A 17,552-nucleotide genomic window follows, 5' to 3' on the forward strand; every position below is an offset into this window, starting at 1 on the left:
TCTCCCTGAAAAAAAAAAAAAAAAAAAAAATCTGTGGGAGATTCATATTGCCCCTTCTGCTTGTGTGCCAGTCTTGACTCCTGGGTGTGCCATCTCTCTCTCTCTCCCCAATTGTGGGCCATAGAAAGCCTATTAATTTTTTTGCTTGATTTGGGTTCCAAAATCTACCAAAAAAAATAACTAAATCAATCGGTGGGAGATTAATATTGGCCTCTGGGCTTGTGTGCCACTCCTGACTCCTGTGTGCGTCCTCTCTCACTCAGTGGGCCCTACAAAGCCTTTTTTTTTTTTTTTCCTAAATTCTCCCTGAAACAATCATTTCATTTTATTTGTTTTATAAATTCTTTTGTAAAAAATAATTTTTTTTTAATTTTTTTTTTTTCTGAAGTCTCCCTTTTAAAAAAAAAAACACAAATCAGTGGGAGATAAATATTTACATTTGCGCTTCAGTGACAGTCCTGCGTGTGTGCCATCTCATTTGTTGCCAACAACAACAGAGTGTGTAACATTGTGGCTGATTTTCGTTGTGGTCTCACCCACCTGTAAAGGGGTAGCTAAATCATACTGAAGTTATAGCTCACCGTGTAAGTTGTGTGACAGCAACAAATACCGTTCGTTTGTTAACGTTTTTAAAACAATGAGGAAGTCTGGTGGAAGAGGTCGTGGCCGGGGGCGTTCATTGTCAGCTGGTAATGAGGGTAGTGGTAGTGGTGGAGCATCAGCTGGTCGTGGGAAAAAAAATATTGCACCTAAGTCTGGAGCTGTGGAGCCAGGTTCGTCGTCTGGCTACACAAGGCCTCGAACGCTCCCTTTTCTGGGAGTAGGAAAACCGCTTTTAAAGCCGGAGCAGCAAGAGCAAGTTTTGGCTTATCTTGCTGACTCAGCCTCTAGCTCTTTTGCCTCCTCTCGTGAAACTGGTAAATGTCAAAGCAGCGCGTCGTTAGTGGATGTTCACGGTCAGGGACAAGTCGCTTCCTTGTCCTCTTCAGCAAAAACAACAACAGAGAAGAATGCAGCAGGCGACACAACGGGTTACTCCATGGAGCTCTTTACACATACTGTCCCTGGCTTAGAAAGTGAAGCAGTTAACAGTCCATGCCCATTACAAGTTGAATCTGACATGGAGTGCACTGATGCACAGCCACAGCCAGACTACTATCCTGGTCCTTTGACTCAGACCACAACATTGCCATCGCAGGGTGCTGATCAAGAATCAGACCCTGATGAGACTATGTTGCCCCATCACGAACGCTATACCACCGACCGCCACGGTGACACAGGCGAAGTTGCACACGAGCTACAAGAAGAGGTAATAGATGACCCAGTTCTTGACCCCGATTGGCAGCCATTGGGGGAACAGGGTGCAGGCGGCAGCAGTTCTGAAGCGGAGGAGGAGGGGCCACAGCAGGCATCAACGTCGCAACAGGTTCCATCTGCCGGGCCCGTATCTTGCCCAAAACGCGTGGCAAAGCTAAAACCTGTTGGAGGACAGCGTGGCCATCCGGTTAAAGCTCAGTCTGCAACGCCTGAAAAGGTATCCGATGCTAGAAAGAGTGCAGTCTGGCATTTTTTTAAACAACATCCAATTGATCAGCGCAAAGTCATCTGTCAAAAATGTTCAACTACCTTAAGCAGAGGACAGAATCTGAAAAGTCTCAATACAAGTTGCATGCATAGACATTTAACCACCGTGCATTTGCAAGCCTGGACTAACTACCAAACGTCCCTTAAGGTTGTAGCACCCTCGGCCAATGAAGCTAGTCAGCAACGCAACATCCCTTCCGGCAGTGTAGGGCCACCATTTTCCGCACCACCTGCAGTATCTGTGCAGGTTTCTTTGCCAGGCCAAAGCCGTCAGGGTCAGGGAATCACCAGTTTCGTAGTAGGAAACACTGCATCTAGGGCACCGGTGGCAACAATACCATCTCCCACCGTCTCTCAGTCTGCCATGTCCACCGGCACCCCCGCTAGTTCCACGATCTCCAGCTCTCCAGTCCAGCTCACCCTACATGAGACTATGGTTAGAAAAAGGAAGTACTTAGCCTCGCATCCGCGTACACAGGGTTTGAACGCACACATAGCTAGACTAATCTCGTTAGAGATGATGCCCTACCGGTTAGTTGAAAGCGAAGCTTTCAAAGCCCTGATGGACTACGCTGTACCACGCTACGAGCTACCCAGTCGACACTTTTTTTCCAGAAAAGCCATCCCAGCCCTCCACCAGCATGTTAAAGAGCGCATCGTCCATGCACTCAGGCAATCTGTGAGCACAAAGGTGCACCTGACAACAGATGCATGGACCAGTAGGCATGGCCAGGGACGTTACGTGTCCATCACGGCACACTGGTTAAATGTGGTGGATGCAGGGTCCACAGGGGACAGCAAGTTTGGGACAGTTCTGCCTAGCCCACGGTCTAGGAAACAATTGGCTGTAGCCGTTCGCACCCCCTCCTCCTCCTCTTCGTCCTCCTGCAGAAGCGAGAGCTCGTCCACAGACCGCAGTCGCACAACCACTCCATCCGCAGCTGCCACTGTTGCACACCAGGTCTCCCATTATGGGGCAGCTACTGGCAAACGTCAGCAGGCTGTATTGGCTATGAAGTGTTTGGGCGACAACAGACACACCGCGGAAGTTCTGTCCGAGTTCTTGCAGAAAGAAACGCAGTCGTGGCTGGGCACTGTAGATCTTGAGGCAGGCAAGGTAGTGAGTGATAACGGAAGGAATTTCATGGCTGCCATCTCCCTTTCCCAACTGAAACACATTCCTTGCCTGGCTCACACCTTAAACCTGGTGGTGCCATGCTTCCTGAAAAGTTATCCGGGGTTATCCGACCTGCTCCTCAAAGTGCATGGACTTTGCTCACATATCCGCCGTTCGCCCGTACACTCCAGCCGTATGCAGACCTATCAGCGTTCTTTGAACCTTCCCCAGCATCGCCTAATCATAGACGTTGCAACAAGGTGGAACTCAACACTGCACATGCTTCAGAGACTGTGTGAACAGAGGCGGGCTGTTATGTTTTTGTGGGAGGATACACATACACGGGCAGGCAGTAGGATGGCAGACATGGAGTTGTCAGGTGTGCAGTGGTCGAAGATTCAAGACGTGTCAAGTCCTTCAGTGTTTTGAGGAATGCACACGGCTGGTTAGTGCAGACAACGCCATAATAAGCATGAGCATCCCCCTAATGCGTCTGCTGATGCAAAGTTTGACGCACATAAAGGATCAGGCGTCTGCAGCTGAGGAAGAGGAAAGCCTTGATGACAGTCAGCCATTGTCTGGCCAGGGCAGTGTACAGGACGAGGTAGCGGGCGAAGAGGAGGAGGAGGACGAGGAGGATGATGGGGATGATTATATTTTTAATGAGGAAGCTTTTCCGGGGCCACTGGAAATTGGTGGCGCGGCAAGGCCGGGTTCTGGTTTTTTGAGGGACACAAGTGACGTGGATTTGCCTGAAACTGCCCCTCAACCAATCACAACCGCAGATTTGAGAACTGGAACTTTGGCCCACATGGCGGATTATGCCTTACGTATCCTCAAAAGGGACACACGCATAACTAAAATGATGAATGATGACGATTACTGGTTGGCCTGCCTCCTTGATCCTCGCTATAAAGGCAAATTGCAAAATATAATGCCACATGAGAACTTGGAACTAATATTAGCAACCAAACAATCAACTCTTGTTGACCGTGTGCTTCTGGCATTCCCTGCACACAGCGCCCGTGATCGTTCTCACACGAGCTGCAGGGGCCAGCAGACCAGAGGAGTTAGAGGGGCAGAAATCAGAAGTGGCGTTGGCCAGAGGGGTTTTCTGACCAGGTTGTGGAGTGATTCTGCTATGACCGCAGACAGGACAGGTACTGCAGCATCAATTCAAAGTGACAGGAGACAACATTTGTCCAGTATGGTTACAAACTATTTTTCATCCCTTATCGATGTTCTCCCTCAACCGTCATTCCCATTTGATTACTGGGCATCAAAATTAGACACCTGGCCAGAATTGGCAGAATATGCATTGCAGGAGCTTGCTTGCCCGGCAGCTAGTGTCCTATCAGAAAGAGTATTCAGTGCTGCAGGTTCAATACTAACAGAAAAAAGGACTCGTCTGGCTACCCAAAATGTAGATGATCTAACCTTCATTAAAATGAACCACAACTGGATTTCGAAATCTTTTGCCCCACCTTGCCCGGCTGACACCTAGCTTTCCTATGAAAAGGTCTTGCCTGTGGACTATTCTGAATGCCTTTTCCAATCTCGTAATTTTCAGCACCTGATTGTCCAGCATACGACATGTTTACACCTCACTAAATGGCCAAACTCCCCACACGGGGCCGTGGTATCGACACTTGGCGACAGCACCCGTGAGAGTGCAGTTTGTCTGAAGAGGTGGGTGAGCCCGCTTTTGGTCGACGGCACTGCCACTGGGTCCCTCCTAGTACAATAAAGTGTCTCTGGCGGTGGTGGTGCGCACCCAACGTCAGACACACCGTTGTAATATGAGGGTCCCTGGGCCTGTACCGCCGGCCACAAGACAGTTTCCCCCCACCCCAGCTCAAACAGTGCTCTACCACTTGCAAAATTATCTCACAGCTCCACCAATGTTTAGTCTATGCGCTGACATCCTTCAATGCCTGCCACTGACAATACCATTGTATTGACATTTTTGTTATGTTAGGCCTTCGATGCCTGTCTGTGGTCACTCCTTCCACTAGGCCTCCACTGACCACACCACTGCTGCCCGTGTACCCCTGGAACCAATTTAAAATTGCCTACAGCCATGTGTTATTATTTTAGGCCTTCGATGCCTGTCTGCGGTCACTCCTTCCACTAGGCCTCCACTGACCACACCACTGCTGCCCGTGTACCCCTGGAACCAATTTAAAATTGCCTACAGCCATGTGTTATTATTTTAGGCCTTCGATGCCTGTCTGCGGTCACTCCTTCCACTAGGCCTCCACTGACCACACCACTGCTGCCCGTGTACCCCTGGAACCAATTTAAAATTGCCTACAGCCATGTGTTATTATTTTAGGCCTTCGATGCCTGTCTGCGGTCACTCCTTCCACTAGGCCTCCACTGACCACACCACTGCTGCCCGTGTACCCCTGGAACCAATTTAAAATTGCCTACAGCCAGCCCAATTTTTTTATTTTAGGCCTTCGATGCCTGTCTGCGGTCCATTCTTTCAACTACTACTACACTGACCAGGGCACTGCTGCCCGTGTACCCCTGGAACCAACATCAGAAAATATAAAAATAAGTATTTTGCTTACAAAAAAGAAAATACTGGAGAGATATCAAATGCAGACATTTTAACATTAAAAACAAACACACAACTAAAATCTGGTACAGTACTAAAAATGGCCACCAGCTACAATTACTTTCTCCTGCAAGTAGTTAACTGAAAGGTTTTTTAAATTGAAAACACACATATGGCATCCACCGAGTGTTGTCCTGTCGCGTCTTCTTTATATTATTGCCGAGAAGATGCAAAACAATGAAAATAATAAAATCATTAATTACCAAAATAATAGAGAAAGTCAACACCACATTGCAAATAAACATTCATTCCAAATAAAGAAGCAGGGCGCGTCCGAGGGTGAGTATATACCTAATAAGAATATAATCACCCTCGGACGCGCAATGCTTATTTCCAACAGCCTTCCTTCCTAAGAATCAGCCCTTCCGTGGTGTAGAGAGACGTTGTGTTACACTCCAAGGTGTTCCCCAGGTTGCCTTTCCTGAGCTTCGATCTTCCGGCTCTCGTTTAGTAGTTGTTGGAAACTACGCTGCATTAGGCCTTCAAATTGGGTATGGGGTGTAGAGAGATGGTGTGTTCCACTCCAAGGTGTTCCCCAGGTTGCCTTTCCTGAGCTTCGATCTTCCGGCTCTCGTTTAGTAGTTCTTGGAAACTACACTGCATTAGGCCTTCAAATTGGGTATGGGGTGTAGAGAGAGGGTGTGTTACACTCCAAGGTGTTCCCCAGGTTGCCTTTCCTGAGCTTCGATCTTCATGCTCTCGTTTAGTAGTTGTCGGAAACTACGCTGCATTAGGCCTACAAATTGGGTATGGGGTGTAGAGAGAGGGTTTGTTACACTCCAAGGTGTTCCCCAGGTTGCCTTTCCTGAGCTTCGATCTTCCGGCTCTCGTTTAGTAGTTGTTGGAAACTACGCTGCATTAGGCCTTCAAATTGGGTATGGGGTGTAGAGAGAGGGTGTGTTACACTCCAAGGTGTTCCCCAGGTTGCCTTTCCTGAGCTTCGATCTTCCGGCTCTCGTTTAGTAGTTCTTGGAAACTACACTGCATTAGGCCTTCAAATTGGGTATGGGGTGTAGAGAGAGGGTGTGTTACACTCCAAGGTGTTCCCCAGGTTGCCTTTCCTGAGCTTCGATATTCCGGCTCTCGTTTAGTAGTTGTTGGAAACTACACTGCATTAGGCCTACAAATTTGGTATGGGGGAAACATTGGCGCATCTGCGGTCCCTCCTTCCTCTAGGCCTCCACTGACCTGTCTACTGCTGCCCGTGTTCCCCTGGAACCAATTTTAAATTGCCTACAGGCAGCCCAATTTATTATGTTAGGGCTTCGAAGCCTGTCTGCGGTCCCTCCTTCCACTGGGCCTCCACTGACCTGTCTACTGCTGCCCGTGTACCCCTTGAACAAACATCATAAAATAAAAAAAAAAGTATTTTGCTTATAAAAAAGAAAATACTGGTGAGATATCAAATGCAGACATTTTAACATTAAAAACAAACACACAACTAAAATCTGGTACAGTACTAAAAATGGCCACCAGCTACAATTACTTTCTCCTGCAAGTAGTTAACTGAAAGGTTTTTTAAATTGAAAACACACATATGGCATCCACCGAGTGTTGTCCTGTCGCGTCTTCTTTATATTATTGCCGAGAAGATGCAAAACAATGAAAATAATAAAATCATTAATTACCAAAATAATAGAGAAAGTCAACACCACATTGCAAATAAACATTCATTCCAAATAAAGAAGCAGGGCGCGTCCGAGGGTGAGTATATACCTAATAAGAATATAATCACCCTCGGACGCGCAATGCTTATTTCCAACAGCCTTCCTTCCTAAGAATCAGCCCTTCCGTGGTGTAGAGAGACGTTGTGTTACACTCCAAGGTGTTCCCCAGGTTGCCTTTCCTGAGCTTCGATCTTCCGGCTCTCGTTTAGTAGTTGTTGGAAAATACGCTGCATTAGGCCTTCAAATTGGGTATGGCGTGTAGAGAGAGGGTGTGTTACACTCCAAGGTGTTCCCCAGGTTGCCTTTCCTGAGCTTCGATCTTCCGGCTCTCGTTTAGTAGTTCTTGGAAACTACACTGCATTAGGCCTTCAAATTGGGTATGGGGTGTAGAGAGAGGGTGTGTTACACTCCAAGGTGTTCCCCAGGTTGCCTTTCCTGAGCTTCGATCTTCTGGCTCTCGTTTAGTAGTTGTTGGAAACTACACTGCATTAGGCCTACAAATTTGGTATGGGGGAAACATTGGCGCATCTGAGGTCCCTCCTTCCTCTAGGCCTCCACTGACCTGTCTACTGCTGCCCGTGTTCCCCTGGAACCAATTTTAAATTGCCTACAGGCAGCCCAATTTATTATGTTAGGGCTTCGAAGCCTGTCTGCGGTCCCTCCTTCCACTAGGCCTCCACTGACCTGTCTACTGCTGCCCGTGTACCCCTTGAACCAACATCATAAAATAAAAAAAAAAGTATTTTGCTTATAAAAAAGAAAATACTGGTGAGATATCAAATGCAGACATTTTAACATTAAAAACAAACACACAACTAAAATCTGGTACAGTACTAAAAATGGCCACCAGCTACAATTACTTTCTCCTGCAAGTAGTTAACTGAAAGGTTTTTTAAATTGAAAACACACATATGGCATCCACCGAGTGTTGTCCTGTCGCGTCTTCTTTATATTATTGCCGAGAAGATGCAAAACAATGAAAATAATAAAATCATTAATTACCAAAATAATAGAGAAAGTCAACACCACATTGCAAATAAACATTCATTCCAAATAAAGAAGCAAGGCGCGTCCGAGGGTGAGTATATACCTAATAAGAATATAATCACCCTCGGACGCGCAATGCTTATTTCCAACAGCCTTCCTTCCTAAGAATCAGCCCTTCCGTGGTGTAGAGAGACGTTGTGTTACACTCCAAGGTGTTCCCCAGGTTGCCTTTCCTGAGCTTCGATCTTCCGGCTCTCGTTTAGTAGTTGTTGGAAACTACGCTGCATTAGGCCTTCAAATTGGGTATGGGGTGTAGAGAGATGGTGTGTTCCACTCCAAGGTGTTCCCCAGGTTGCCTTTCCTGAGCTTCGATCTTCCGGCTCTCGTTTAGTAGTTCTTGGAAACTACACTGCATTAGGCCTTCAAATTGGGTATGGGGTGTAGAGAGAGGGTGTGTTACACTCCAAGGTGTTCCCCAGGTTGCCTTTCCTGAGCTTCGATCTTCATGCTCTCGTTTAGTAGTTGTCGGAAACTACGCTGCATTAGGCCTACAAATTGGGTATGGGGTGTAGAGAGAGGGTTTGTTACACTCCAAGGTGTTCCCCAGGTTGCCTTTCCTGAGCTTCGATCTTCCGGCTCTCGTTTAGTAGTTGTTGGAAACTACGCTGCATTAGGCCTTCAAATTGGGTACGGGGTGTAGCGAGAGGGTGTGTTACACTCCAAGGTGTTCCCCAGGTTGCCTTTCCTGAGCTTCGATCTTCCGGCTCTCGTTTAGTAGTTCTTGGAAACTACACTGCATTAGGCCTTCAAATTGGGTATGGGGTGTAGAGAGAGGGTGTGTTACACTCCAAGGTGTTCCCCAGGTTGCCTTTCCTGAGCTTCGATCTTCCGGCTCTCGTTTAGTAGTTCTTGGAAACTACACTGCATTAGGCCTACAAATTGGGTATGGGTTGGAGAGAGATGGTGTGTTACACTCCAAGGTGTTCCCCAGGTTTCCTTGCCATTGCTTCGGTCTTCCGACTCTCGTTTAGTAGTTGTAGAAAAGTACACTGCATTAGGCCTACAAAATGGGTATGGGGTGGAAAGAGAGGGTGTGTTACACTCCAAGGTGTTCCCCAGGTTGCCTTTCCTGAGCTTCGATCTTCCGGCTCTCGTTTAGTAGTTGTTGGAAACTACGCTGCATTAGGCCTTCAAATTGGGTATGGGGTGTAGAGAGAGGGTGTGTTACACTCCAAAGTGTTCCCCAGGTTGCCTTTCCTGAGCTTCGATCTTCCGGCTCTCTTTTAGTAGTTGTTGGAAACTACGCTGCATTAGGCCTTCAAATTGGGTATGGGGTGTAGAGAGATGGTGTGTTCCACTCCAAGGTGTTCCCCAGGTTGCCTTTCCTGAGCTTCGATCTTCCGGCTCTCGTTTAGTAGTTCTTGGAAACTACACTGCATTAGGCCTTCAAATTGGGTATGGGGTGTAGAGAGAGGGTGTGTTACACTCCAAGGTGTTCCCCAGGTTGCCTTTCCTGAGCTTCGATCTTCATGCTCTCGTTTAGTAGTTGTCGGAAACTACGCTGCATTAGGCTTACAAATTGGGTATGGGGTGTAGAGAGAGGGTTTGTTACACTCCAAGGTGTTCCCCAGGTTGCCTTTCCTGAGCTTCGATCTTCCGGCTCTCGTTTAGTAGTTGTTGGAAACTACGCTGCATTAGGCCTTCAAATTGGGTATGGGGTGTAGCGAGAGGGTGTGTTACACTCCAAGGTGTTCCCCAGGTTGCCTTTCCTGAGCTTCGATCTTCCGGCTCTCGTTTAGTAGTTCTTGGAAACTACACTGCATTAGGCCTTCAAATTGGGTATGGGGTGTAGAGAGAGGGTGTGTTACACTCCAAGGTGTTCCCCAGGTTGCCTTTCCTGAGCTTCGATCTTCCGGCTCTCGTTTAGTAGTTCTTGGAAACTACACTGCATTAGGCCTACAAATTGGGTATGGGGTGGAGAGAGATGGTGTGTTACACTCCAAGGTGTTCCCCAGGTTTCCTTGCCATTGCTTCGGTCTTCCGACTCTCGTTTAGTAGTTGTAGAAAAGTACACTGCATTAGGCCTACAAAATGGGTATGGGGTGGAGAGAGAGGGTGTGTTACACTCCAAGGTGTTCCCCAGGTTGCCTTTCCTGAGCTTCGATCTTCCGGCTCTCGTTTAGTAGTTGTTGGAAACTACGCTGCATTAGGCCTTCAAATTGGGTATGGGGTGTAGAGAGAGGGTGTGTTACACTCCAAGGTGTTCCCCAGGTTGCCTTTCCTGAGCTTCGATCTTCCGGCTCTCGTTTAGTAGTTGTTGGAAACTACGCTGCATTAGGCCTTCAAATTGGGTATGGGGTGTAGAGAGATGGTGTGTTCCACTCCAAGGTGTTCCCCAGGTTGCCTTTCCTGAGCTTCGATCTTCCGGCTCTCGTTTAGTAGTTCTTGGAAACTACACTGCATTAGGCCTTCAAATTGGGTATGGGGTGTAGAGAGAGGGTGTGTTACACTCCAAGGTGTTCCCCAGGTTGCCTTTCCTGAGCTTCGATCTTCATGCTCTCGTTTAGTAGTTGTCGGAAACTACGCTGCATTAGGCCTACAAATTGGGTATGGGGTGTAGAGAGAGGGTTTGTTACACTCCAAGGTGTTCCCCAGGTTGCCTTTCCTGAGCTTCGATCTTCTGGCTCTCGTTTAGTAGTTGTTGGAAACTACGCTGCATTAGGCCTTCAAATTGGGTATGGGGTGTAGCGAGAGGGTGTGTTACACTCCAAGGTGTTCCCCAGGTTGCCTTTCCTGAGCTTCGATCTTCCGGCTCTCGTTTAGTAGTTCTTGGAAACTACACTGCATTAGGCCTTCAAATTGGGTATGGGGTGTAGAGAGAGGGTGTGTTACACTCCAAGGTGTTCCCCAGGTTGCCTTTCCTGAGCTTCGATCTTCCAGCTCTCGTTTAGTAGTTCTTGGAAACTACACTGCATTAGGCCTACAAATTGGGTATGGGGTGGAGAGAGATGGTGTGTTACACTCCAAGGTGTTCCCCAGGTTTCCTTGCCATTGCTTCGGTCTTCCGACTCTCGTTTAGTAGTTGTAGAAAAGTACACTGCATTTAGCCTACAAAATGGGTATGGGGTGGAGAGAGATGGTGTGTTACACTCCAAGGTGTTCCCCAGGTTGCCTTTCCTGAGCTTCTATCTTCAGGCTCTCATTAAATTGTGGTTAAATGGAACAACTGCATTTGGCGTACTAGTTGGTTTGGGGCCTACTATCGGTGTCTGCCACTCCTTGCTGTTCTCCTGGTTTCCTGTCCTGAAATTCCATTTTCAGGCTCTCGTTAAGTAGTTGTTAATGTTAGACTGCATTTGGCCTACTAGTTGGGTTGGGGCCTACTATCGGTGTCTGCCACTCCTTGCTGTTCTCCTCCACTGAACAAAGCTGTGCCGCCTGTTTACTACGGTTGCCAATTTTGAACTGCATTTCGACTACTTACTGATTTGGCCCTACTCTCTGTGTCAGCCTCTCATTCCTGTTGTCCTCCACTGCAATGCCCCCTGGTTATTCCTGTGTTACCAATTTTGAACTGCATTTAGCCCACTTTATTCTTTGGGCCTATATCTGTGTTTCCACTTCATCGTGCCCATTGCCCAGCCAGTGATAGATGAGTCTGCTGGTACATTGACCCATAACGCAACATTCCCCGTGCATGCTACACAACAACATTGTGACCCTGCTGAAAGTCAGGTTGCTCTTCCCGCATACCATACCACCTTACACGGGGACAAAGAGGAAGGTGCAGATGAAAGTGCAGGTTCCTTCATCAGGTGGGGGGAGGAATACTAGTTGGCGACGTCACTGGCACAGGGCCTCTCATAGTACGCAAAAGTGTTGCTGCCGGTGGGAGGCGCCCCCGCCGTGCAAACACACCGCTGTACTTTGAGGGGCCCTGTGCCAGTGCCAATGCCAACAAGTGGGCCCCCCCTGCTTGCTCAGGATCACAGCACTTGCAAAGTTGAAATACTTACCTCTCCCTGCTCCACTGCCGTGACGTGGTCCAGATTTCCTGGGCCCACTAATTACTTGAACCAGCCCTACCCCACACAACTTTAGCCAAATGACCCCCAATTTCAAATGCCTTCCAATTATTATAAGGTAAATTACGCTTGACAAGCTTCATTAAGAAGAATGGATGGTTTTGACATTAAAATGGGCACTCTAGGTGTTTTCCTGGCCCCCACTCACTGCCGACTATGCTGCCCCATTGACTTGCATTGGGTTTCGTGTTTCGGTCGATCCCGACTTTACGTCATAATCGGCCGATTTCACTCGACCCGACTTTTGAGATAGTCGGGTTTCGCGAAACCCGGCTCGACTCTAAAAAGGTCAAGGTCGCTCAACTCTATTATTAGGTTCTTTAGAAGGACGTAGATCTGGGCCTTGCTAACTAAAACACCCGGGGACCCATCACACCCGACCCGTGTTCAGCTTTGAAATATTTCATCCAGGGGTGGCTAAAGCGAAAAGCGAGTGGGTGTGGTGGGTCCCTGGTGTTTCACGTAACTGTCCTTTACTATGTAACATGCAGGTATTTTTGAAAGTGGTATTACATTGGTATTATGTGTATATTGCATGCGCCGTCCAATAATCTACAGTATTACTATGTTATCACTGGATACTCACAGATGTGTTTTGCATTGTGCTGCGGAAAGTAGCTAGTCACTTGACCATCATATCAATATGGCGGTGTCTCCATTGTGCTTGTACTTTTCTCACTGAGGACTAATCATTTTGAGGACTCTAGATTTGTTTGTTGGAACCACTGATTTTATATGATAAAGTGGACTATATAGCATGATTTTCAAATTATGGTTTGTGACCATTTGCCTGTGTAATAATATTATGTATTGATTTGCTGTATTCCCCGGGTTACCCACCCTTATTCTTACTGTACCTGTGGTATTTTGCTCTTCCTTTTTATTTTATTTTTTTAAACAAGTTGTATTACTAATAAAAGATAATTTAACAAAAAAAACATACATGGTGGTATCAAAGCCTGTTGTTTGGTGTTATATGATTATGTATTGTATTAGCCTCCTGCATTTTCTACTCTATAAACCTTGGAGGACAAATATGCAGATTAATTGAACAATCAATGTTTGCTAATTGTGGCATACCTGACTACATATAGTATCAGCCCGTGCAGTTGATAAATCTACACAACTTAGAGGACAAATATGTGGGTTAATTGAACAATAGAACAATGAACGATTACCTCCCCCTACCTTACCCCAATCCTGTGGGAAAATGTCCTAAATGAGAGCTGCGGATTTAAAAGGGTCCTGTCTCCATCTCCAGAGAGACTCTAAAGTATGAGCTCAAGGAACCATGGATTCAGTTAGTGGAATACAGATCAGCTCCACTGCCCATCACTGAACCCATGAAAAATCCCACCCAGGTTGGGATTGTACTGTATGTTGTTGCTGGCTGGAGCTGGATATATGCGTAGGGTCATGGTATCCATCATCTTGAGGAGCATGGGCTGTGACTGCAGACTATACCGGCAGGAGATACAAATGTTGTGCGCCAACCAGAAGTTGGGAGACAGTGGGTATCACCTGACATAGGGGAAGAGAAACTAGCGGCCAAAGGTTGGAATCTTGTGAACCGTGAGGCATTGCATTAAGGCTATTTACTCGGAGTTGCTGTAAGATCGTGGACGTAAGACATAAAAATAGTTACATCTTTAAATTGTCTAGGTGATTATTACAACCCACAACGTCAGATCCTCACAGCACTCAAAACCAATTTTGCACTCCAAAAATTGAAGGGTGCTCCTTCACTTCTGAGCTTTGGCTTGCATCCAAGCAGTAGTTTTCCACGACATATTGAGCATCATTTTATTCAGGAGAAACTACACAACAAATTGTATGGTCAATTTTCTCTTGGGTTTCTCTTCTCGTCTGTGAACCCTGGCCCTCAGCCTAACTCCGGTCTTTGAATGACCTGCCTCTTCGGTTTGAAATCTCAGCAGTAACCCATCATTCAAAGATCAAAAACAGCAGAGGGGTCAGGGAGTAACAGACAGGGGGAAGAAGACCTAATTAGCAGAAAAACAACAAATCGGATTTCTTCACAAATTGAATCAATGTAATCTGTATTACAGCTCCATTACAGTCATGTCCTTAAATTACAAAACGTGCTTAAATTTGACAGCGCTGGTAAGTTTGAATTTCTAAAGATTCACCTCTAAAACATTAGTTAAACTACTGATCTAGAGTGAGTCCCGTGTTTATCGCTTATTAATAAACCTATTGATAACAATGTTTGATACCGTATATTAAACTGTGATTTAGCATGTTTATTTTTACCGCCAGTAACTAACAATAACTGTTTATGGTAATATCGGGTGAATCCCTATATATTAGCCATTATATAAATAATATCCTGTTTTCTACATTTAATTATTATTATTTTTTTTTTTTATATGCAAAAGATACCATAAAGACTGCATAATAAAATGTTGGTTCTACAAAAACATTTCAATTCACTTACCTTTTCAATGTATTCACATTAATAGCTTCATTTGATTTGAAATCTTTAAATGCAATGCCAATGACACGGAAACCTTGCATAGTATAATGGTCAAGGATGCAAGAAAAATTGTCTGGCACTGTTTGTAGAAAGAAATGATAATACTGATTGTAAACAATCATGTCTTTTACTTTACTTTGTGTTTTTTCTCAATATTTTCTAGAACTATCATATTTAAGTAACTTTAAATTGAAAACACATATGTTGAAAATCCTGAGACAGATGTAAAAATAGGAAAACTCCACTTAAAGGGGTTGTGGCACGAACAAAAGGATATTTTAATCAATAGATCTTGGAATAAAAATAAACTCCACAATTTGAAGTGTTCCTTTACCAAAATAATCTTAGAAATGTGCCCCTGCTATTCACTATGCAACGGCTGTGCTTGACCATGTAGGAACAGGTGGAATATACCACAGCTCCTGGACAGGGGAGGAAGCAAAAAAGTATACAGACATTACAGCATGGGATTTCAGCTGATGTCTGTATACACTTTTGCTTTCCCCCCTTCTCCGGAGATGGGCTATGATCAGACCAAGTTGCTGTATGGTCAGACACAGCCATTGCGCAGTACACAGCAGGGGCACATTTGATAGATTATCTCAGCACAGGAACATTTTTTTTTTAAAAAAGACATCTAATTAAGGAGTTTATTTTTACTCTAACATCTGCTAATTAAAATATGGTTTTGTTCATGCCAAAACCCCTTTAGTTTCTGCCTTGTCTAGCAAAAACTGTAATTTAATAAAGCAGTTGTCCGGTTTTGGATAACTCCTGTCCCCTGGTATTTTTTTTTTAAACAAACTGCTTTAGTCATCCTTCCCGGTACAGGACTGTGTCTTCATGGCTGCTCCCTGTGTTTGTCATTGTCACGATTCATTTCTTGATTCGTAGCAGCTATTGTTCCGCTATAATTTAAATGTAGTTTTTTTTTTTTCAGGAGAGCAAGGGTTAAATGTCAGTTTCCTGGCTGACAGCTGCTTTGTTGACAGCTGATGTGGATGGTGACCACTTCCACCATCCTTTAAAAAGTCACTTGACCCCCTCAGATGAATGTCGGTGATAGAGTAATCTACTGTATGTTGACCAAGCCTGGAGTAAAGAGCTCTTTGGTTGCAGCAGTGAATCTGCTGTTTTCGTGGAGTTCATGGTCCTGGTGCCTACCCTCTTCTGTGTGGTGCTTTGCAGCAGAGACAGTTGTTAAGTATAAGTTCCCCTCTTTCTGTCTGTCTTGTGTTTGTCACTCTCCCTGTGTGGTTCATCATTTGCATTGGTGAGGCCAGAGTCCTTGTCGGCCAATGCACTAGCCAGGGATTAGTGAGGTGACAATCAGGGACTAGGCACCTGACAGCGGTGGGGGGGAAGGACCCGCTTATGGTGTTTGGGGAGTTTGGGGACATGCTCAGGTTGGAGCTCAGGAGGTACCCCGATCCCTCGTTCCCTACAGTAAGGGCCTTCCTCCCCCCATTACATCCCATTGTAGGTAGAAGTTGTGTTGTCCGCTGTTCTTATCCTTGTCGGTCGTGACAGTCATTGTCATGAGTCCGTCACAATGACAGCTGCTTCCAATCAGTAAACTTGGAGCCACTAAGCTCTTTTATTGCTTGCAGAGTTGTTGACATGATAGCAGCATGGCAAGCAATAACAGACGCTGGAAGATGTGGTGGAGACACAGCACTGGACAGGAAGGGGTGCGAGTAAAACACAGGGTTTTTGGCTCTTTAAAGCAACTATGATGGGAGACAGGGCAATCTAAAAACATAAAATCTTTTTAATGATATGATCTTCTTCCTTGATAGGTCTTCAATACCAAACAAACTTTTAAATAAACTGGATCTAAAATACCTGTTTCTTTCATGCAAAACTGGATTATCATTTCTGGAGCTCCTTTCATGAAAACTGAGAAGGTCATTTCTCCTATTGTCTGGGTAATGACAGACATGCGCTGAAGACTTGAGGTAAAGGGGAATTGGTAAAAAATGCAGAATCCCTTGACTGGAACCTATCAAAATAATCAGTGTTACTACCATTTAATCAGATTTCATTTGCTGTATTAAATAACTTGCTTATATTATGTACTAGCTGAAGAGCACGGCGTTGCCTGGGCATAGTAAATATCTGTGGTTAGTTATAGCACCTCACGTCTCTTATTTTCCCATCACGCCTCTCATTTTCCCAATCGCATCTTTCATTTTCTCCCTCACATCTCTCATTTTCTCCCTCACTCCTCTCATTCCCCCCTAACACTTGTCATTTCGACCTCACATCTGTCATTTTCTGATCACTCCACTATTTTCCCTCACTCCTCTCATTTTGTACTCACACCTTTTCATTTTCACCTCACACCTCTCATTTTCACCTCAGTATATACATGTTTGTCATCTGCCTTATATATATTATACACCTGTATGTCATCTCCTGTATATAGTATATACCTGTTGTGTGTCATCTCCCCTGTTTATAGTATATACCTGTATGTCATCTCCTCTTATATATAGTATATACCTGTATGTCATCTCCTTCTATATATAGTATATACCTGTATGTCATCTCCTCCTGTATATAGTATATACCTGTGTGTCATCTCCCCTGTATATAGTATATATCTGTGTGTCATCTCCTCCTGTATATAGTATATACCTGTATGTCATCTTCTATATATAGCATATACCTGTATGTCATCTCCTCCTGTATATAGTATATACCTGTAGGTCATCTGCTCCTGTATATAGTATATACCTGTGTGTCATCTCCTCTTGTATATAGTATATACCTGTATGTCATCTCCTCCTGTATATGTATGTACCTGTATGTCATCTCCTCTATATAGTATATACCTGTGTGTCATCTCTCCTGTATATAGTATATATCTGTGTGTCATCTCCCCTGTATATAGTATATACCTGTGTGTCATCTCCTCCTGTATTAGACCTCGTTCACACGTTATTTGCTCAGTATTTTTAACTGTAAGCTAAATTGGCAGCCTGATAAA

At 45.3% G+C, this 17,552-nt stretch overlaps 1 protein-coding gene across 1 annotated transcript in view; it reads right to left on the reverse strand.

Moving 5' to 3' along the window:
* LOC138638119 (probable cation-transporting ATPase 13A5) overlaps positions 1-17,552 on the reverse strand; it is a 611,270-nt gene that overhangs the window by 411,942 nt on the left and 181,776 nt on the right. Inside the window, exons 16-17 of the mRNA XM_069727143.1 lie at positions 16,406-16,562; positions 14,522-14,639 (exon numbers count right to left, since the gene is read on the reverse strand). Of these exons, the coding sequence (XP_069583244.1) occupies positions 14,522-14,639; positions 16,406-16,562 (275 nt within the window). The remainder of the gene's footprint in view (positions 1-14,521; positions 14,640-16,405; positions 16,563-17,552) is intronic.

This window comes from Ranitomeya imitator, chromosome 5, assembly GCF_032444005.1.
Source record: "Ranitomeya imitator isolate aRanImi1 chromosome 5, aRanImi1.pri, whole genome shotgun sequence".
Classification (NCBI taxonomy): domain Eukaryota; kingdom Metazoa; phylum Chordata; class Amphibia; order Anura; family Dendrobatidae; genus Ranitomeya; species Ranitomeya imitator.